Source organism: Phragmites australis, chromosome 11 (assembly GCF_958298935.1).
Source record: "Phragmites australis chromosome 11, lpPhrAust1.1, whole genome shotgun sequence".
NCBI lineage: Eukaryota > Viridiplantae > Streptophyta > Magnoliopsida > Poales > Poaceae > Phragmites > Phragmites australis.
Window position 1 is genome coordinate 31,033,323 of NC_084931.1, and position 14,105 is coordinate 31,047,427.

At 46.7% G+C, this 14,105-nt stretch overlaps 3 protein-coding genes across 4 annotated transcripts in view; all 3 read left to right on the forward strand.

Moving 5' to 3' along the window:
- The window catches only part of LOC133885380 (non-classical arabinogalactan protein 31-like), a 37,583-nt gene extending 24,629 nt beyond the window's left edge, over nt 1-12,954 (forward strand). Inside the window, exons 2-3 of one of the 2 annotated variants that reach the window (XM_062325091.1) lie at nt 11,977-12,259; nt 12,365-12,954. In XM_062325091.1, coding sequence (XP_062181075.1) covers nt 12,010-12,259; nt 12,365-12,696 — 582 coding nt within the window. In that variant the 5' untranslated portion in view covers nt 11,977-12,009 and the 3' untranslated portion in view covers nt 12,697-12,954. Of the gene's footprint in view, nt 1-11,914; nt 12,260-12,364 lie in introns of those variants that run through there. The other variant, XM_062325090.1, reaches the window with a different exon arrangement.
- On the forward strand, nt 4,998-5,587 carry LOC133885855 (protein S40-1-like). Its single transcript, XM_062325619.1, has one exon. The coding sequence runs from the start codon at nt 5,043-5,045 to the stop codon at nt 5,460-5,462; it is 420 nt and encodes a 139-aa protein (XP_062181603.1). The 5' UTR covers nt 4,998-5,042; the 3' UTR covers nt 5,463-5,587.
- On the forward strand, nt 5,740-6,870 carry LOC133885854 (protein S40-1-like). Its single transcript, XM_062325617.1, has one exon. It carries the CDS (start codon nt 6,203-6,205, stop codon nt 6,626-6,628), a length of 426 nt encoding a protein of 141 aa, XP_062181601.1. The 5' UTR covers nt 5,740-6,202; the 3' UTR covers nt 6,629-6,870.
- Nucleotides 12,955-14,105: the final 1,151 nt, after the last annotated feature.

The window sequence follows — 14,105 nt, forward strand, 5'->3', positions numbered from 1 at the left end:
CAATGCTCAGTTAGTTAAAAAAAATAGCAGTGCTCAGCATTATTTCTTGCGGAACAAACAGTATTTATTAAGAATGTTGTACAAAGTTAATGCAAACAAATTTGAAAAGACAGAACAGTTTTACCCCAAATGAACAAATCAAGGCATGGCAGCAAAAGAGTTGCAGGATCCCACCCAATTTGCGACCAGTGATGCAGAAAGTACAACTCGACTGTTACCAGATTGAAGGAATCGCGAACTTGCTCAGTTGTGTGCGTGGATTACATTAGGCTTTTATGATGATACCTTCTACACCATCTCATCCGCAACCGAGAACAAGTCCAGCATCCTGAACTCTACTCAGAGAGCTTGAACGACGACATTGTACCGACGCACACAAGCAGCGTCAGCACCACAGCCAGTACTTCTCTTGCCTTGTCCAAACTGCCAAGCTCGCACAGCATGGTAACAATCGTGGCACGGCTCAAATCTTCAGGGGTGCAAACCTTCCTGAACACTTCGTCTAGCATGTTGCGTGCGCTCGCTGACTGGCACGAGCCCTACTAAAAAAACGCAGTGAGCGTTGGAACACTTTGAGTGCATCCGAGTATCACCATCTCGTCGACAACCAAGCGCCGCAGTCAGTACCTCTCAGACGGTCTGGCCGTGGCCAACCTGCAAGCTTGCACAGCGCCGAAATGATCGTGGCGTGGGCCTCCTGGCCATTTCGTCGAACATTTTGCACGCCTAGCCGACCCTTTTGTTCTGGGCTTCTGGCAGAGCGCCTTGACCAGCAGTTGGACGTCCTCAGCAGTCCGTACGTGGATCGACGCCGCGATTCTTCATTCTTTCGTGCAACGGCGCGACGGCACCGACCATGTTCTCCCGGAGCAGCGCGCCCGATCCGCAGCACCGGCGTGGGCGAAGGCACCCATGGAGGCGATAAGGACGCCACCGGGCACGCCACTCCAGGCAGACGGATATCCTGCAGCGAGTACCGGACGCCATCCACGTTGCCCGCAGCCGCGAGTCTCTTGACGGTCGCTTATGGCCTTCTTCCGTGTCCCCCGAGTCCAGCGCAGGCAGGGGTCGAGCACACCGCAGAGTCTCCCGATGGTGTTCTGCGGGATGTTATAGCATAGGCCCTCGCCAAGTAGAAGTGGCGGCGCGGCAGCAGGAGGCGGCATTTGTTCGAACACATGGTCGTGCCTACTGGTTCGTTCAGAGGCACAGCACTATAGATACGATCTAAGCATGGCACGATTCGAGTTGAGATAGGCTCGGCCAGCATGGCACGGCATGACCGAGTCGGGCCGGCACGTATATGTCCAGTTATTTTCTATATATATATATATATATATATATATATATATATATATATATATATATATATATATATATTTAATTTTGTAGCTATTTTTTTTATCTATTTTTTATATAATTTTTTTTCATTTTGTGGCTATTTTTTTTTATGTTTTTGGACTGACTGTGTCAACGGGTCAATCGTGGAACCGTGCTCGTCGGAACAATCGTGCCGTCAGTCGAAATCGTGCCCGGACCGACTCGGCATGGCACAGTCACCGATGGGCCGTGCCATGGGCCGAGGGGGAGGCACGCAGGCCGGCACGGCACGGCCCGTTACAGTAGATGGGCCGTTCGAGCCGTACCATAGCCGGACAGTGCCAAGCCGGGCCAGTGCCGGCCCGGCTCGAATGGCCCATTTGGCCATCTCTGGTTCAAACGGACATACTTCGGGGGTACTTGTTGGAATCGGCATGCGTTGCGGGTTTCTTTTAGCAATTTACTGGGGCGTGGCTGCCCAGACCCAATCTCTACAGCCCAAATCGAATCGCACAGTTGGATGTACCCCGAGTTCGGATCGCGAATAACAATGATTTTTTATTTTTATATTTCAAAAATTAAAAAATTACAAAGCTTGTCCTTTTAAAAACATTGCATAAATAGACTCTTATCACCCATTTTTTTTTTAAGACAAAACGAATAACTCTCTGTTTTTATAGGAAGCACAAAATCATCAGTTATGAAACATACAGGGGTTACCAGTTTACCCAAAAACGAACAGAAGAGGAGTTGGCAAAAACTAACTCAAGCTCAAAACGAGCTAACCTATTACATGATCATTACATTAGAGCAAGAGCTTCAAGATGGGTGAAATTTTGCCAGCCAACATAGCACCCTTGCTACAATTTGATCGATCATCTCCTTGTTATGCGCTTTTAGAAAGATCTTTCACTTCTGTAAGTAAGATATACCAGTATAAACAACATCAATAGGCTGATTAGGAAAAAAATTTTGGATAGCCATCTTGTTCCTAGTGCTCCAGAGAGCTCAAGCTAAACCTGGAAAAAAAACCTAATTTGAAATGGACTGCAAAATGTCAGAGATCCAATCCTGTAGCAAATTGTTAGCCGAAATAGGCTGACCCCTCTAGCCAAAAATATCAGCTAAAGCACTCCACACAAACCACGCCAAAACATAGTTGAAAAAGATATGATTGGCAGTCTCAACCACCCCCCCCCCCCCAGTACACAACATTCGCTTCCATGCTAATACCTTTTTTTCAGTTGATGACCTGATTGAATACGATCCTGAAACAACTGCCAAAGGAAGATTCTAATTTTCAAAGGCAAACGGCATTTCCAAATCTAGATAGCAACTCTATGTTGCATACCCCTGGAAACCAAAAAATTATACAGCGATTTGGTAGTGAATTTCTTATTTGGTGATAGAGCCCATTCCACACCGTCCATCTCGCCCATGAGATGAACTTCATGAAGTAAAAGTTGCAAAGAATTCCAAACCTGCAACTCCAAATCGCCAAAACTCCTTCTAAAGTCTATGTTCCAACCTCTTGCAGCACAATCCGCCACCCTGATAGAAGGGTTAGAACACACCTCATACAACCTGGGGAATTGAATCCTCAAAGGAGCGTGGCCCAACCACACATCATTCCAAAACTAAGTCAGACTACAGTTTCCAGCCTTATGAATAGCATCCCATTTGAAAAGATGCTTAACTTTATGTAATCCTCGTCAAAATTGAGATCCTCTAACAGCAGAAGATTTGTAAAAGTCCCCCTCAGGCATATATTTGGCTTTTAGAAGTCTACACCAGACTTCATCCGCATTATTATACAACTTCCAGATTCATTTGGTGATCAGACATGCATTGAAAATTCTTGTATTGATAATACCAAGACCTTCTTGGTCTTTAGGTCGACATACTGCAATCCACTTCACCATATGGAATTTAAAATATCCAAAGGCCCCTCTCTAGAAAAACTGAGCTCTTGTAGAGTCCTTATGTTTGTGAATGCTAGAAGGGAGAATGTAAAAACTCATGGTATAGGTAGGTAGAGAACTTAAAGAGGAATTAGTAAGGATCAGTCTTCCTCTAAAGAACAATACTTACCTTTCCAAGGATTAAATCTATTCCTTAGTTTGTCCACCACCTCTCTAAACATCCCCACACCCAATACATGATTATCAACTGGAATGCCTAGATATTTCATAGGCAAATAGCTCAATTTGCAATTAAGCATGTTAGCAATTCTATGCTGTCTCTCTTCCTCCATCCCAAACACATAAGCTTCACTCTTATGATAGTTAATCTTCAAGCCTAATAACCATTCAAAACAGTATAGAATAAATTTGAGATGAAGTATTGAATTGTCATCACCCTCAAACATAAGCACAGTGTCATCTGTATACTGAATGTGGGTGATACCATTGGCATCAGATGACGCAAAATACCTTTAATAAGACCCTTATTTTTAGCTTTCTCTATTAACCTAGCCAGGAATTCAGCCACCAAGTTGAAAAGGAGAGGAGAAAGTGGGTCACGTTACCTCAAATCTTTAAAGGTCCTAAAATAAGTACTTATCTAGCCATTGATATTGATATAGACTTTCCCCACTTGGATAGTCTGCATTGTCCAATTGATCCAATCCTGGGGGATACCTTTCCCCACCGGGACTTCTTGTACAAAACTCCATCTAACTTTATTATAAGCTTTCTCAAAATCTAATTTCAGAATTACCTCTTCTTTATTAGATCTCTTCAGCTCATGGATAGCCTCATGAAGGATAACCACTCCTTCAAGGATGTTACTTCTTAGGATAAAAGTAGTTTGACTCTTACTAATGGATTTCTGGATAACAGAGTTGAGCCTATTGGTCAAGAGCTTAGAGAAAATCTTAAAATCTACATTAAGTAAATAAATAGGCCTATAGTGCTTTATACTATTAGCCTCCTTAATCTTTGGCACCAAAGTAATGACTACAAAATTCAGTCTCTGCAAATCCGTTAGGGCCTGAAGCAGAATCTGACTTCAATTCAGAAATGGCAACTTCCAGCTTACTAAAACTCTTATCACCCGTTGAAAAAGTAACATACACATATCACCCTTTCAGCAAGCAGTAGATTTAAAACAAATAAACAGGTCGCCGGTTGCTATGGCCATGACGAATTTACAAGTGGTAATTGGTGGCTGCCGCACCACGACGCTCTGCTGTAGCTTGATTGATTCCGACTACTGGAGTAGGCAGAGCCAGAATACGACTACCCAATCTCCCATGTTGCGCCATGTAAGCCTGCAGCGGTTTCAGGGAAAATTTGCTCGAAAACTCACAGGAGGCACTTCAATTCCAACACTCGACAGTGATCAGAAAAAGCTCTCGCGTCTCACACGCGGCCATATTGCTTTGGGTATATGCAAATAGAATCGGTTCCTTTCCGGCGCGGCAACACGGCGTGCATCGGTCCGTGTTGGCGTGTTGCATGCGTCGAGGGCAACAGCGTGTGCTCCCGGCGCCGCGTCCGGCGTCCGCGGCGGGATGGCGCCAACGGGATCCACACCCCTCGCCGCCGTCTCTTTCGCGAGGCGTGTGGAGTTCGTCCAACGAGTGGTCGTTCTCACCAAAGTTCGTCGCGATTCAGACACGACAGTTAATTGCCGATTAATCCCATCCATTTCGCGGTATAAGTACCCGCGGCTCCTGGCGCACTTGATGCTCCTGGTCTCTTGCCATTCGCCACTTTGCTATGGCAATGGAAGAGCTGGACGAGTTCGAGTTGCTCTGGCCGGACACCTGCCACGCCCACGCCGCGCACGAGCTGCCGGCGAGCCCACCTGTGTCGGTGCAGGTGCAGGTGCAGCCAACTGAGTCGTCCACGCCGCGCCCCAAGCAGCGTGGGGGCTCCGCGCGCTCTCGGCCCGTGGACGTCCCCAACCCCAGGGTTGCACCCTCGCACCGCTGGAACGGGAGAGACGGCGGCGACGACGATGAGGAGGACGGCCGCAACGATATCGTTCCGCCGCACTTGCTGGTGTCCGGCAGGCGGCGGTCGGAGGCCGAGACGGCGTGGACGCTGCGGGCGTCGGGTCCACCGTGCAAGCGGGCGCGCGACCTGCGCGACCTCCGCAACTCCGTGCTGCGGATGACCGGCTTTATCGAAGGATGACGTCGATTGTAATGTGTGGTGGTACAGCTGCTGACCTGCATGCATGGTGTACTTCGATTTGTACTCGCGGTCGGAATGGAAAATAATGCAAGGGGATTATCGATTTGGAAGATGAATTTGAACCAGACTCTTTCACCTTTCTCTTGACGGCTCCGGCACATAAGTTTCTCAAGACTTTGTTGTTCGTCGGCGTTGCAAGTTTCCATCTAGCACGAAACATGCGGTGAAAATACCTATCTTGCCGTGTGACAATTCTGGCAAGATGACTCTGTACTTGTGTGGCTGCTGATCAGAGTTCACGATCTCCCGTCTTCACATTACTCGCACGAGCATAAGACGACCAGGTCAGAGAACTTGCATAACTGTATCATCCTGTGGTTGCCAGGTGGCAGGTCACGAGAAGGTGTATCACACTCCAAATCAACTCCTTTCGTCCAGCATTTTTTTTTTTGAAAAAGATAGCTTTATTAGCTGATACATCCGTACGGGAATTTATCTTTAACCTATACGTTACATAGAAGCACATAAACCACAATCAAGAAACAGAAATACACAAGACACAAAATAAGAAAAAGTCTAACAAGACACGTTGCCACCACCGTGTGCTAATCACGTTGCCATCTTCCCAAGGAACCCTCCTTGCTCACCAAGACACGCCACCGTCTCCTCCTTCCAAAGCACACCACTATATAGTCTCCAACCATGGCCGCCGAGCTCTCCCCGCCCCGGACGGCGAGGCCATGGAGGAACCCCAGGAGGCTGACATCCTGTGGCCCGACTCCGACGACCATCGTGACGACAACGACACCATCACCGACGACGGCGTGATGGCAAGTACCGTGCCTTCAGTTCGTCCCAAGACCGCGCCGGTCGAGATCTCTCGCCGGAAGCGGCGGTGTCGCTCCTGGCCGGTGTCGGAGATCACCACGTTCAATCAAATAACCAACGGGAGCGACAACGAAGAAGACGGTTGCACTGACGATGGAAAGATAGCTACGAACGGATTGAAGATCGTGCCACCTCACGTTCTCGTTGCTCGGAGGAGGTTCGGAGGCAAGACGGCGGCGTACTCCATGTGCGCCGGGAAAGGTCGGACGCTCAAAGGGCGGGACCTCCGGGATGTCAGGAACCTCGTGCTCAAGATGACCGGATTCATCGAGAAATGATCACCATGGATGCCTACCATTGATGATCATGTGCATGATGTTTAATTAGTTGTGGAACCAGAAGTTTCAGTAAGACCATAGCAAAAATAGAAGTTGGAATAACTGTTATTTAGTTCAAAAAAAAAAACTGTTATTTGGTTGATTGGCTGTAACTTGCTAGCTTGTGGAGTAATGTACACAACTAAGAAACAGATAAAAGGGGGGAATTCAAATCACAATTGGTGCTGAACTACATTAATATTGTGGAACGTCTCACGCTCAGTGGACTGAAATCGCAGCAGCGTGCCAGCAAGGAGGTTAGACTATGCCTAACACATTTACTTCGCGATCCAAAATTTCTTTGTGAAGGAATTTTTATTCTTTTTTAGTGCTCCAATGATTTTTCTTTGTGGTACCCTTAACGAATGGATTCTTAAGGTTATTCCTTGTAGAACGTGATTCTCTTTTCTTTCTCTTTACAAATCTGTCGGTGTATTAGGAACCAAGGGTCCCTGAATCCCGAGACCGGGCCGGCCATCCGCCATATGTCACCATCCCGCGAGGTCCACCCTGCAGGATAAGAAGAAACTAAGTCCCGGGGGAAGGTGCTCGGGGCCGTAGCCTCTAGGTTCCCGAGCACCCCAGTTCCCCGATGATCCGCAGAGTCCAAGTACCGGGAAGGAAGTGCTCGGAAGGTTTCTCACTTACCCCCGAGTACTGTAGTCCCCCGATGATCCAAACACCGAAGTACTCGGGAGAGAGTGCTCGGGGCTGCACGTGGCAGCCCCCGAGGACTCGGTTCCCCGAAGGTCCCACCGAAGTGCTCGGGAGAGAGTGCTCGGGGCTGCACGTGGCAGCCCCCGAGGACTCGGTTCTCTGAAGGTCCCACCCAAGTACTCGGGAGAGAGTGCTCGGGGCTGCACGTGGCAGCCCCCGAGGACTCGGTTCCCCGAAGGTTCGCGCAAGATCGTCCGACGACCCGAAGGGTCCCATCGTCGGGGTGTCAGCCAGTCAAAGGCCCAATGCCGCATTTAATAGGCACGCGCGGCTTGACATCCTGACATCCTCAGTTGCCCACGCCCCAGTGTCAGACCCTGCCATTCACTGGCAGGGGGGCGTGGGTTCATTAAATGCACGGGTCACGTCCCGTTTCATCCGGGTGCCTCGGGATAACGTTGCCAGAATTGAAGCGCTTCGCCTGCCACCCTGCCCTGGCAGAAGAACAAGATAGGGTGGGCGCACCGGGCACCTCTGAGGCTGCCCGGTGGGCCCCCTTAATGGCGCCCGAGGGCATCCACAGTGGCGGATGGTCGGATGCGCACCGCATTTTTCCACCGTCCCTGTCACTTCACCAAGACGGAATGATGACGCCTTTCTCCGTGGCACCTTGGCACTCGCACCCCCTCTTTCCCATTCAGGATATGTCGAGGTCGGCGCGCCTATAAAAGGAAAGGATGGAGAACACGTAAAAGGGTGTGAAAAAAGGAAGAGGACGCAGACGCTCACAGAAAAAAGCCCGACAACGCAAACGCTCGAACCAGCTCAAGCCAAACTAGAACACGAGAGCCTCAAGCTCTCTGTGAGCGGCTCTCTCTTGTAACCAGATACACCCTTGAAGAATTCCCTTCAAGGATAGATATAGCACTCACACAGGAGTAGGGTGTTACGCCCCCGTGCGGCCCGAACCTGTCTAAACCCCGGTGCACCCATCTTTCTCGCACTAGGACGATCATCTCCCACCAGCCACTGCGTTTATTTCCGTTTCCCGCTTATTTCCCAAACAAGCTCGTTCAGGATCATCCCCCCGGCCGAATCTCTAAAAAGGGGTCTCTCGGGATCCCTGCGACAGGAGTCCATCCTCTGACAAAATCCTTCCGAAAAGAAGTTATTGGAGATGAGTAAAAATAAAAAGAATGAGAATGAAAAAAATAATAATAAAGGAACGAAATAAAAGAAAAATAGTTGAAAATGTTCTTAGAGTTAGAGGTTTGGATGAGCGTTGAGCTTAGAGGGAAGGCCCTTGGACGGCAGGTGGTGGGTGGGGTGCCGCCAACGAGGTGGCGGAGGATTGTCAGTGGGAGTGAGGGGTGGGGCGGCCAGGGCATCAAATGGACGTCTAGACATCACGGCTTAGCATGACAGTGGCTAGCACTGGAAACAGGAGGCGATCATTGCCAACCGTTTTCCTTCACGACTCAGATTCCCGTTGTGAAAGGATTTTCGTTCCGTTTAGCGCTCCAATGGTTTCTCTTTACTGTTTCCATCATGAAGGGATTATCAAATTCATTCTCCATGACATGATTCTCTCTCCTTTCCCTTCGCGATTTTCTTTAAAGGGAAGCTGTTGTAGATGAGAGAAAATAAAGGGAATGAGATTGAAAAAAAATCAGGAAGTGAACGAAATAAAGGGAATATGATTGTAGATGGTTAAAGGCAGGTAAGGGGAGCTTATCAGTGTTTTTATCTGAAAGAGAAGTCTTGAAGGCGAGGCTGAAGAAAGTACATGGGCCGGCCGCACGCTGACTGAAAATTCTTTAGAATACAGTAGGCTTTCCTGTAGTTGCGTTAGCATTCCTGTCAAAGGGTAAACGGAATGTAATCTTCCATATTGAAAATTCAGAAAAGCAGCTTGTGGAAATTAAATACGTATATGCTTTAGGTATTACTAGCTATTGTTTTCAACGAAAAATTAAATCGCATTATATTTACATGCAAAAATTGTGGAGAAAGATTATACGAGGCTCGGTGGATACTAATCATGCAAGACTGTGGAGAAGATCACACCGCCCGACTTCATCGTTGGTGAACCATGTGTTCGGGAAGAAGTTTGTGTAGCTAGTCGTAGCTATGTATATACTACAATTTTTTGCACGATCTCATAGATATAGCCATATAGATTTTTAACTTAGCATATAATTTCTTAGAAAATTACTCTCAACTAGTTTATCAGATTTTAGTTTATTTTTTTAAATAGACTTCTGCCATCTTCAAATCAATTTTTAACCATCATATTTGTTTGGATTTCTACCTCTAGCACAGAGAAGATAGACGAAAGCAGCAAACAAACAAAATCTTAATGGAGCTGCCACCACTGACCGCTATTTGAAGCAACAATCCTAGTTGGAGCATTGGAGATGATAGCTGAATATCAAATTAGCAGCCAGTAGTTACTGCATGCACCTTTTTTAATAGGAAGAAATCTGATTTACACCATCTCACTGTCACATAAGTTCGATTTTCAAGCCTGAACTATAAATCAAACATCTTACAACCCTTAAGTAAAGAAACTGGACAAAATATCCTCATACCTAAATCACCCGGATTTTAGTACATGAAAGGGAGTGAGAAGGGAAGGAAGAAGAAAGGAGATATGAGGATGACTTGTGGGTCTTTTTTTTTTAGTTTATATAGTGGTAGCTAGTAAAAATCTGTGTTATGTCATGCTGACCTGTATTGAAATTGAGTAGTTTGGGTGTAGTGGGTATTTTATCTGGTTTCGTTACTTAAAAATTATATGATACCTAATTTTATAGATAATTAAATTTCTATAACAGTTAGGGGGTGTAAATCGACAACTTATGACCTCTATACCAAGAGGACCTCAGGGATATACTATCCCTGCATGCACCTACGCAGATAGTAAAACGAATTGAAATTCCAAAACACTAACTGTCAGTACTAGCCCCCGGCTACTAAACTGTCCCATGCTTTGTTTTCCTTTGGATACGATAAAAACATTTGCCGAAATGACAAACTGACAAACCATCAGGCTCTCCAACAATTCTGTCTCGCAGCTTGGCTTATAATTCTCGGGACACATGATCAACCTAGCCAAGCTGGCTTGCGTGTACGAGAGATCATTAGAGACGGATTGAAGGAACAAGAGATTTCCCGTGCCCGGAGGAAATGGTCAGGGCTTGATGGCAACCGCACACGCAAGCACTTCCATCGCCATAGATCGATGGTGTCATATATAAGCTCTTGGGTTCTCAACAGTAGCAGTATTACTATTTGAGCTAACCTGTAAGACAAAGTCACAAAAAACTTTGTACTGAAATTTGAAGTTCGTCGGCTGTTCCAACGCCCGTCTTGCACCATTTGTATAGGACGACCCAAGATCAAGTACCGCGGCCACTTGGGAAATAAATTCTATAAGAACTCACAAAAGATACATGTGAGACTTTCATCTGTAATATACATTTTAGATCTAACGGCTCGTATGTGTACGTGCGGTATAATAGAAGACACATATCTATCATATATTTTAGATCTAACAGCTCGCGCGCGTACGTGCAAACGTGATAGAAGACATATGTCACGCAGAGGCAGATTTCTACTTGCGAGTCCCGTCTCATATAATTTGCTTCTGGCCACTTGGGCCTTGTCTTGGGTCTACTGGGCCGGAAAGTTCAGGCTCGTGGCGAAATTCGCGGTCCAGGGTAGCCGGCGGTCGTTTGCAATTGCCTCCGCGCGACCTCTCAGCGAACGAAACTGAAACAAACTGAAAAAAACTTGCAACAAATCGATTGATGAATGACCGATTGCTTCGGTGATACGAGTAAAAAAATGGATTGATGATCCATGGACGCTTCCAGATACCGTAAATCAAGGGAGCCAGGGGGCGAACTTGCTTGACTTAGCAGCAACTCGACACACGTTCCAGTGCAGAAATTAATGGATGTTGTTTGTCAGGATAAGTAACAACAACGGTCGTCGTTCCGCACAAATCTCAAAGCCACGGTCTCCAATGGCAAAAAATAGTAGTCTTTTAGCGCCCCGAAATGCATAGCTACCTAGCCTTTCAGGGTAAACAACTAAACAAGGCCCAATGGAGTAATAGGAGAAGTAAAAAAAACTGACAGATGGACATCACGACTCAGCTGATTTAAAGGGATTGAACGTTTTCAGGGTAAACACATTCAGATTGATCTTCTATCCTTTTGTCTCACGTTCAGCAGCAGGTTAGTGCCGGATGCTGCAAACTATGGCGGTAAAAAGCAGTAGTCGAATCCAGCTGGTAGAACAATCAACCAAGGATGGGCGTCCTTGAGGCTGGCGCACCATCCGATTCACTGTTCCTTCTCTGTTCCAGGCGTCAAAGACGAGTCGAGCTTGCATGCTGCAGAAATCTACAATTCGCTACTCTGCATTTCTTTAGAAGCCTAACTCGCACTATTGTGGTACGTACGACAAAAGGCGTTATTGCAAATGGAATCTCTGAGTCTCTGACCACTATCTCGTTCTGTTGTTTGATCACAAAGAAAACCAAACACAAACCCTAGCTCTCCCTCCCTATAAATTCGCACATGTTCCTGCAACGATGACTCACTCACAGCCACTTTCCAATTTCAGTGCTAGTTAGGAGCGAGCTAAGAACCAATTAGTCGGGGGTGATAGTAAGGATGTCATCTTTGAAGATCCATGTCATGGTAGCAGTCGTCGCGGTGATCGTCCTCGGCGCCTTCCTCCCTTCTCATGCGTCGACGACGGTCGACGAACCAGCTAAATATAACCCCACGGCTCCGGCTCCCTCGCCTTCACACTCCTCACCGCCCCCGGTCCAACCTGTGATCGTCGTCCAAGGCGTCATCTACTGCAAGTCCTGCAAGCTCCGGGGCTACAACAGCAACATGGACGCGTCCCCTCTCCCCAGTTAGTTTCAGAAATCACCACTGCATGCAAAGCCTCACTTAATTTGTTTCTACTCACCGATACTAGCTTTCAGTCTGATCACGTGCTCTCTGTATATATATGCAGACGCGACGGCGAGCCTGGTGTGCTACGGCGACGAGGAGAGCAATTACAGGGTGCTGAATCAGACGAGCACGACCACCGACAAGAACGGCTACTTCCTAGTGATGGTGTACGACGTGGACATGTTCGACAGGCACAGCTGCCGGCTGTACCTCCGGTCGTCGCCAACGCCGCTCTGCGCCGCGCCCTTCATCCCGTCGAACCCGAAGCTCGGGCTCACCCTCTTGAGGGAGCAGGTGGCGACGCCGCTGCCCAATGGCGCGCGAGGCGCCTACCACCCCAAGAGCGCGCTCATGTATGCACCGGGCCGCGGCGGCAAGTGCCCCCCGTACTAACTTGGTCACATGAGATGCCTGGTTGTCGCAGATCGATTGCACGCTCAACATGCATGCATGCATGCTCTAGCTTTTGGTCACGAGCACGTAGTCCCAGGCAATAATAAGTTGAAATGGTTGTCATGTACGTGTCGTTCGTTTAGTTGATGCTCGATGGAGTATCTGTTGTAGTTTGCGTCTGAAATCGGATGTGATTTGCTCTTCTGTGTAACGCTTTTTCAGTCAGTCCTGTCCTCGAATTAAAGAGTTTGCGCGTCCTTCCTTGGATTGCAAACTATGAGTCCATTTGTTTCACTATCATCGATTACCGTATCTTTGAAGATGTGAAGAGTAATTATGTTTGCTTGTTACCCCTTACGTAAAGTTTAACAAAAAAATTAGTCTATGACAGATGATATCAAAATTTGAAAAACTATAGCACGCTAAAATTATAAAAACGAACTAAACAACTGCAAGATAAAATCTAGCAAAATGTGACAAAGTGTGCCAGCGAACTAAACAAACCCTGTGGAGTGAACCGAAGAGAGAATCAGAACTTATATAGGAAGTCTGCAACTCTGCATTCTTACGCCGCATATGGACTTGGCATGCTTGATTGTTTGGGCTAGTGTGCCATTCAGGCCTAGCCGCAGAAAGATGATGAACCCAAGCCGGCGAACGTTCGAAGCGACGCGGCTGCATTCCACGCCTGGAACTTTTCAGGCGTGTGCGAGATTGTTTTCTCGTCAGTTCTGTCCAGTCGGAACAGTGCCCTGTGCGGCGGCAGACGCCGTCAAACAGTCGAGAGCGGCCGGGCGAAGACAGCAGCGACGACGCCAACGGTGCAGCCTTGCGCGCACTAGTCGTCGGCGTCTCCCGTTCCCGATCCCACCCTTGCGGAACCCAAGCGCTCGACAAATTTAGATACGTTTGATTGGAAGATAAAATAAGATGGGATAGATTATTTCTGTTTTTAGGATGAGATGATTTTTTAGTTAGATGGATGGGATGGACTTTTTATTTATTTATTTATTTGGAGAGACGAGTACGGATGAGATAAAAATCATTTACTAATTATATATTTTAATTTTAAATAATACTCATTAATAAACACTAATCAATATGAACTAATATGTATTAATATTACTCTTGTCATAGTGATTACTAATTAATAATAAAATATGCTAGTTAATTCTAATCATACTCTAATTAGCTTATTTATTGCCACTAATTAGTACATTAACACTTACAAATTCTAATTTTATAGTAATATATATTAATTAGTAATACAATATATTAATATCACTAATTATTTTACTAATGAGCATGATTAGCAAATATGTATGTCTTTATCACCCCAAACCAAACACCACGGAAACAGGAATCACCTCTCCCATCCCACCTCATCCCCTGAAACAAACACACCCTTA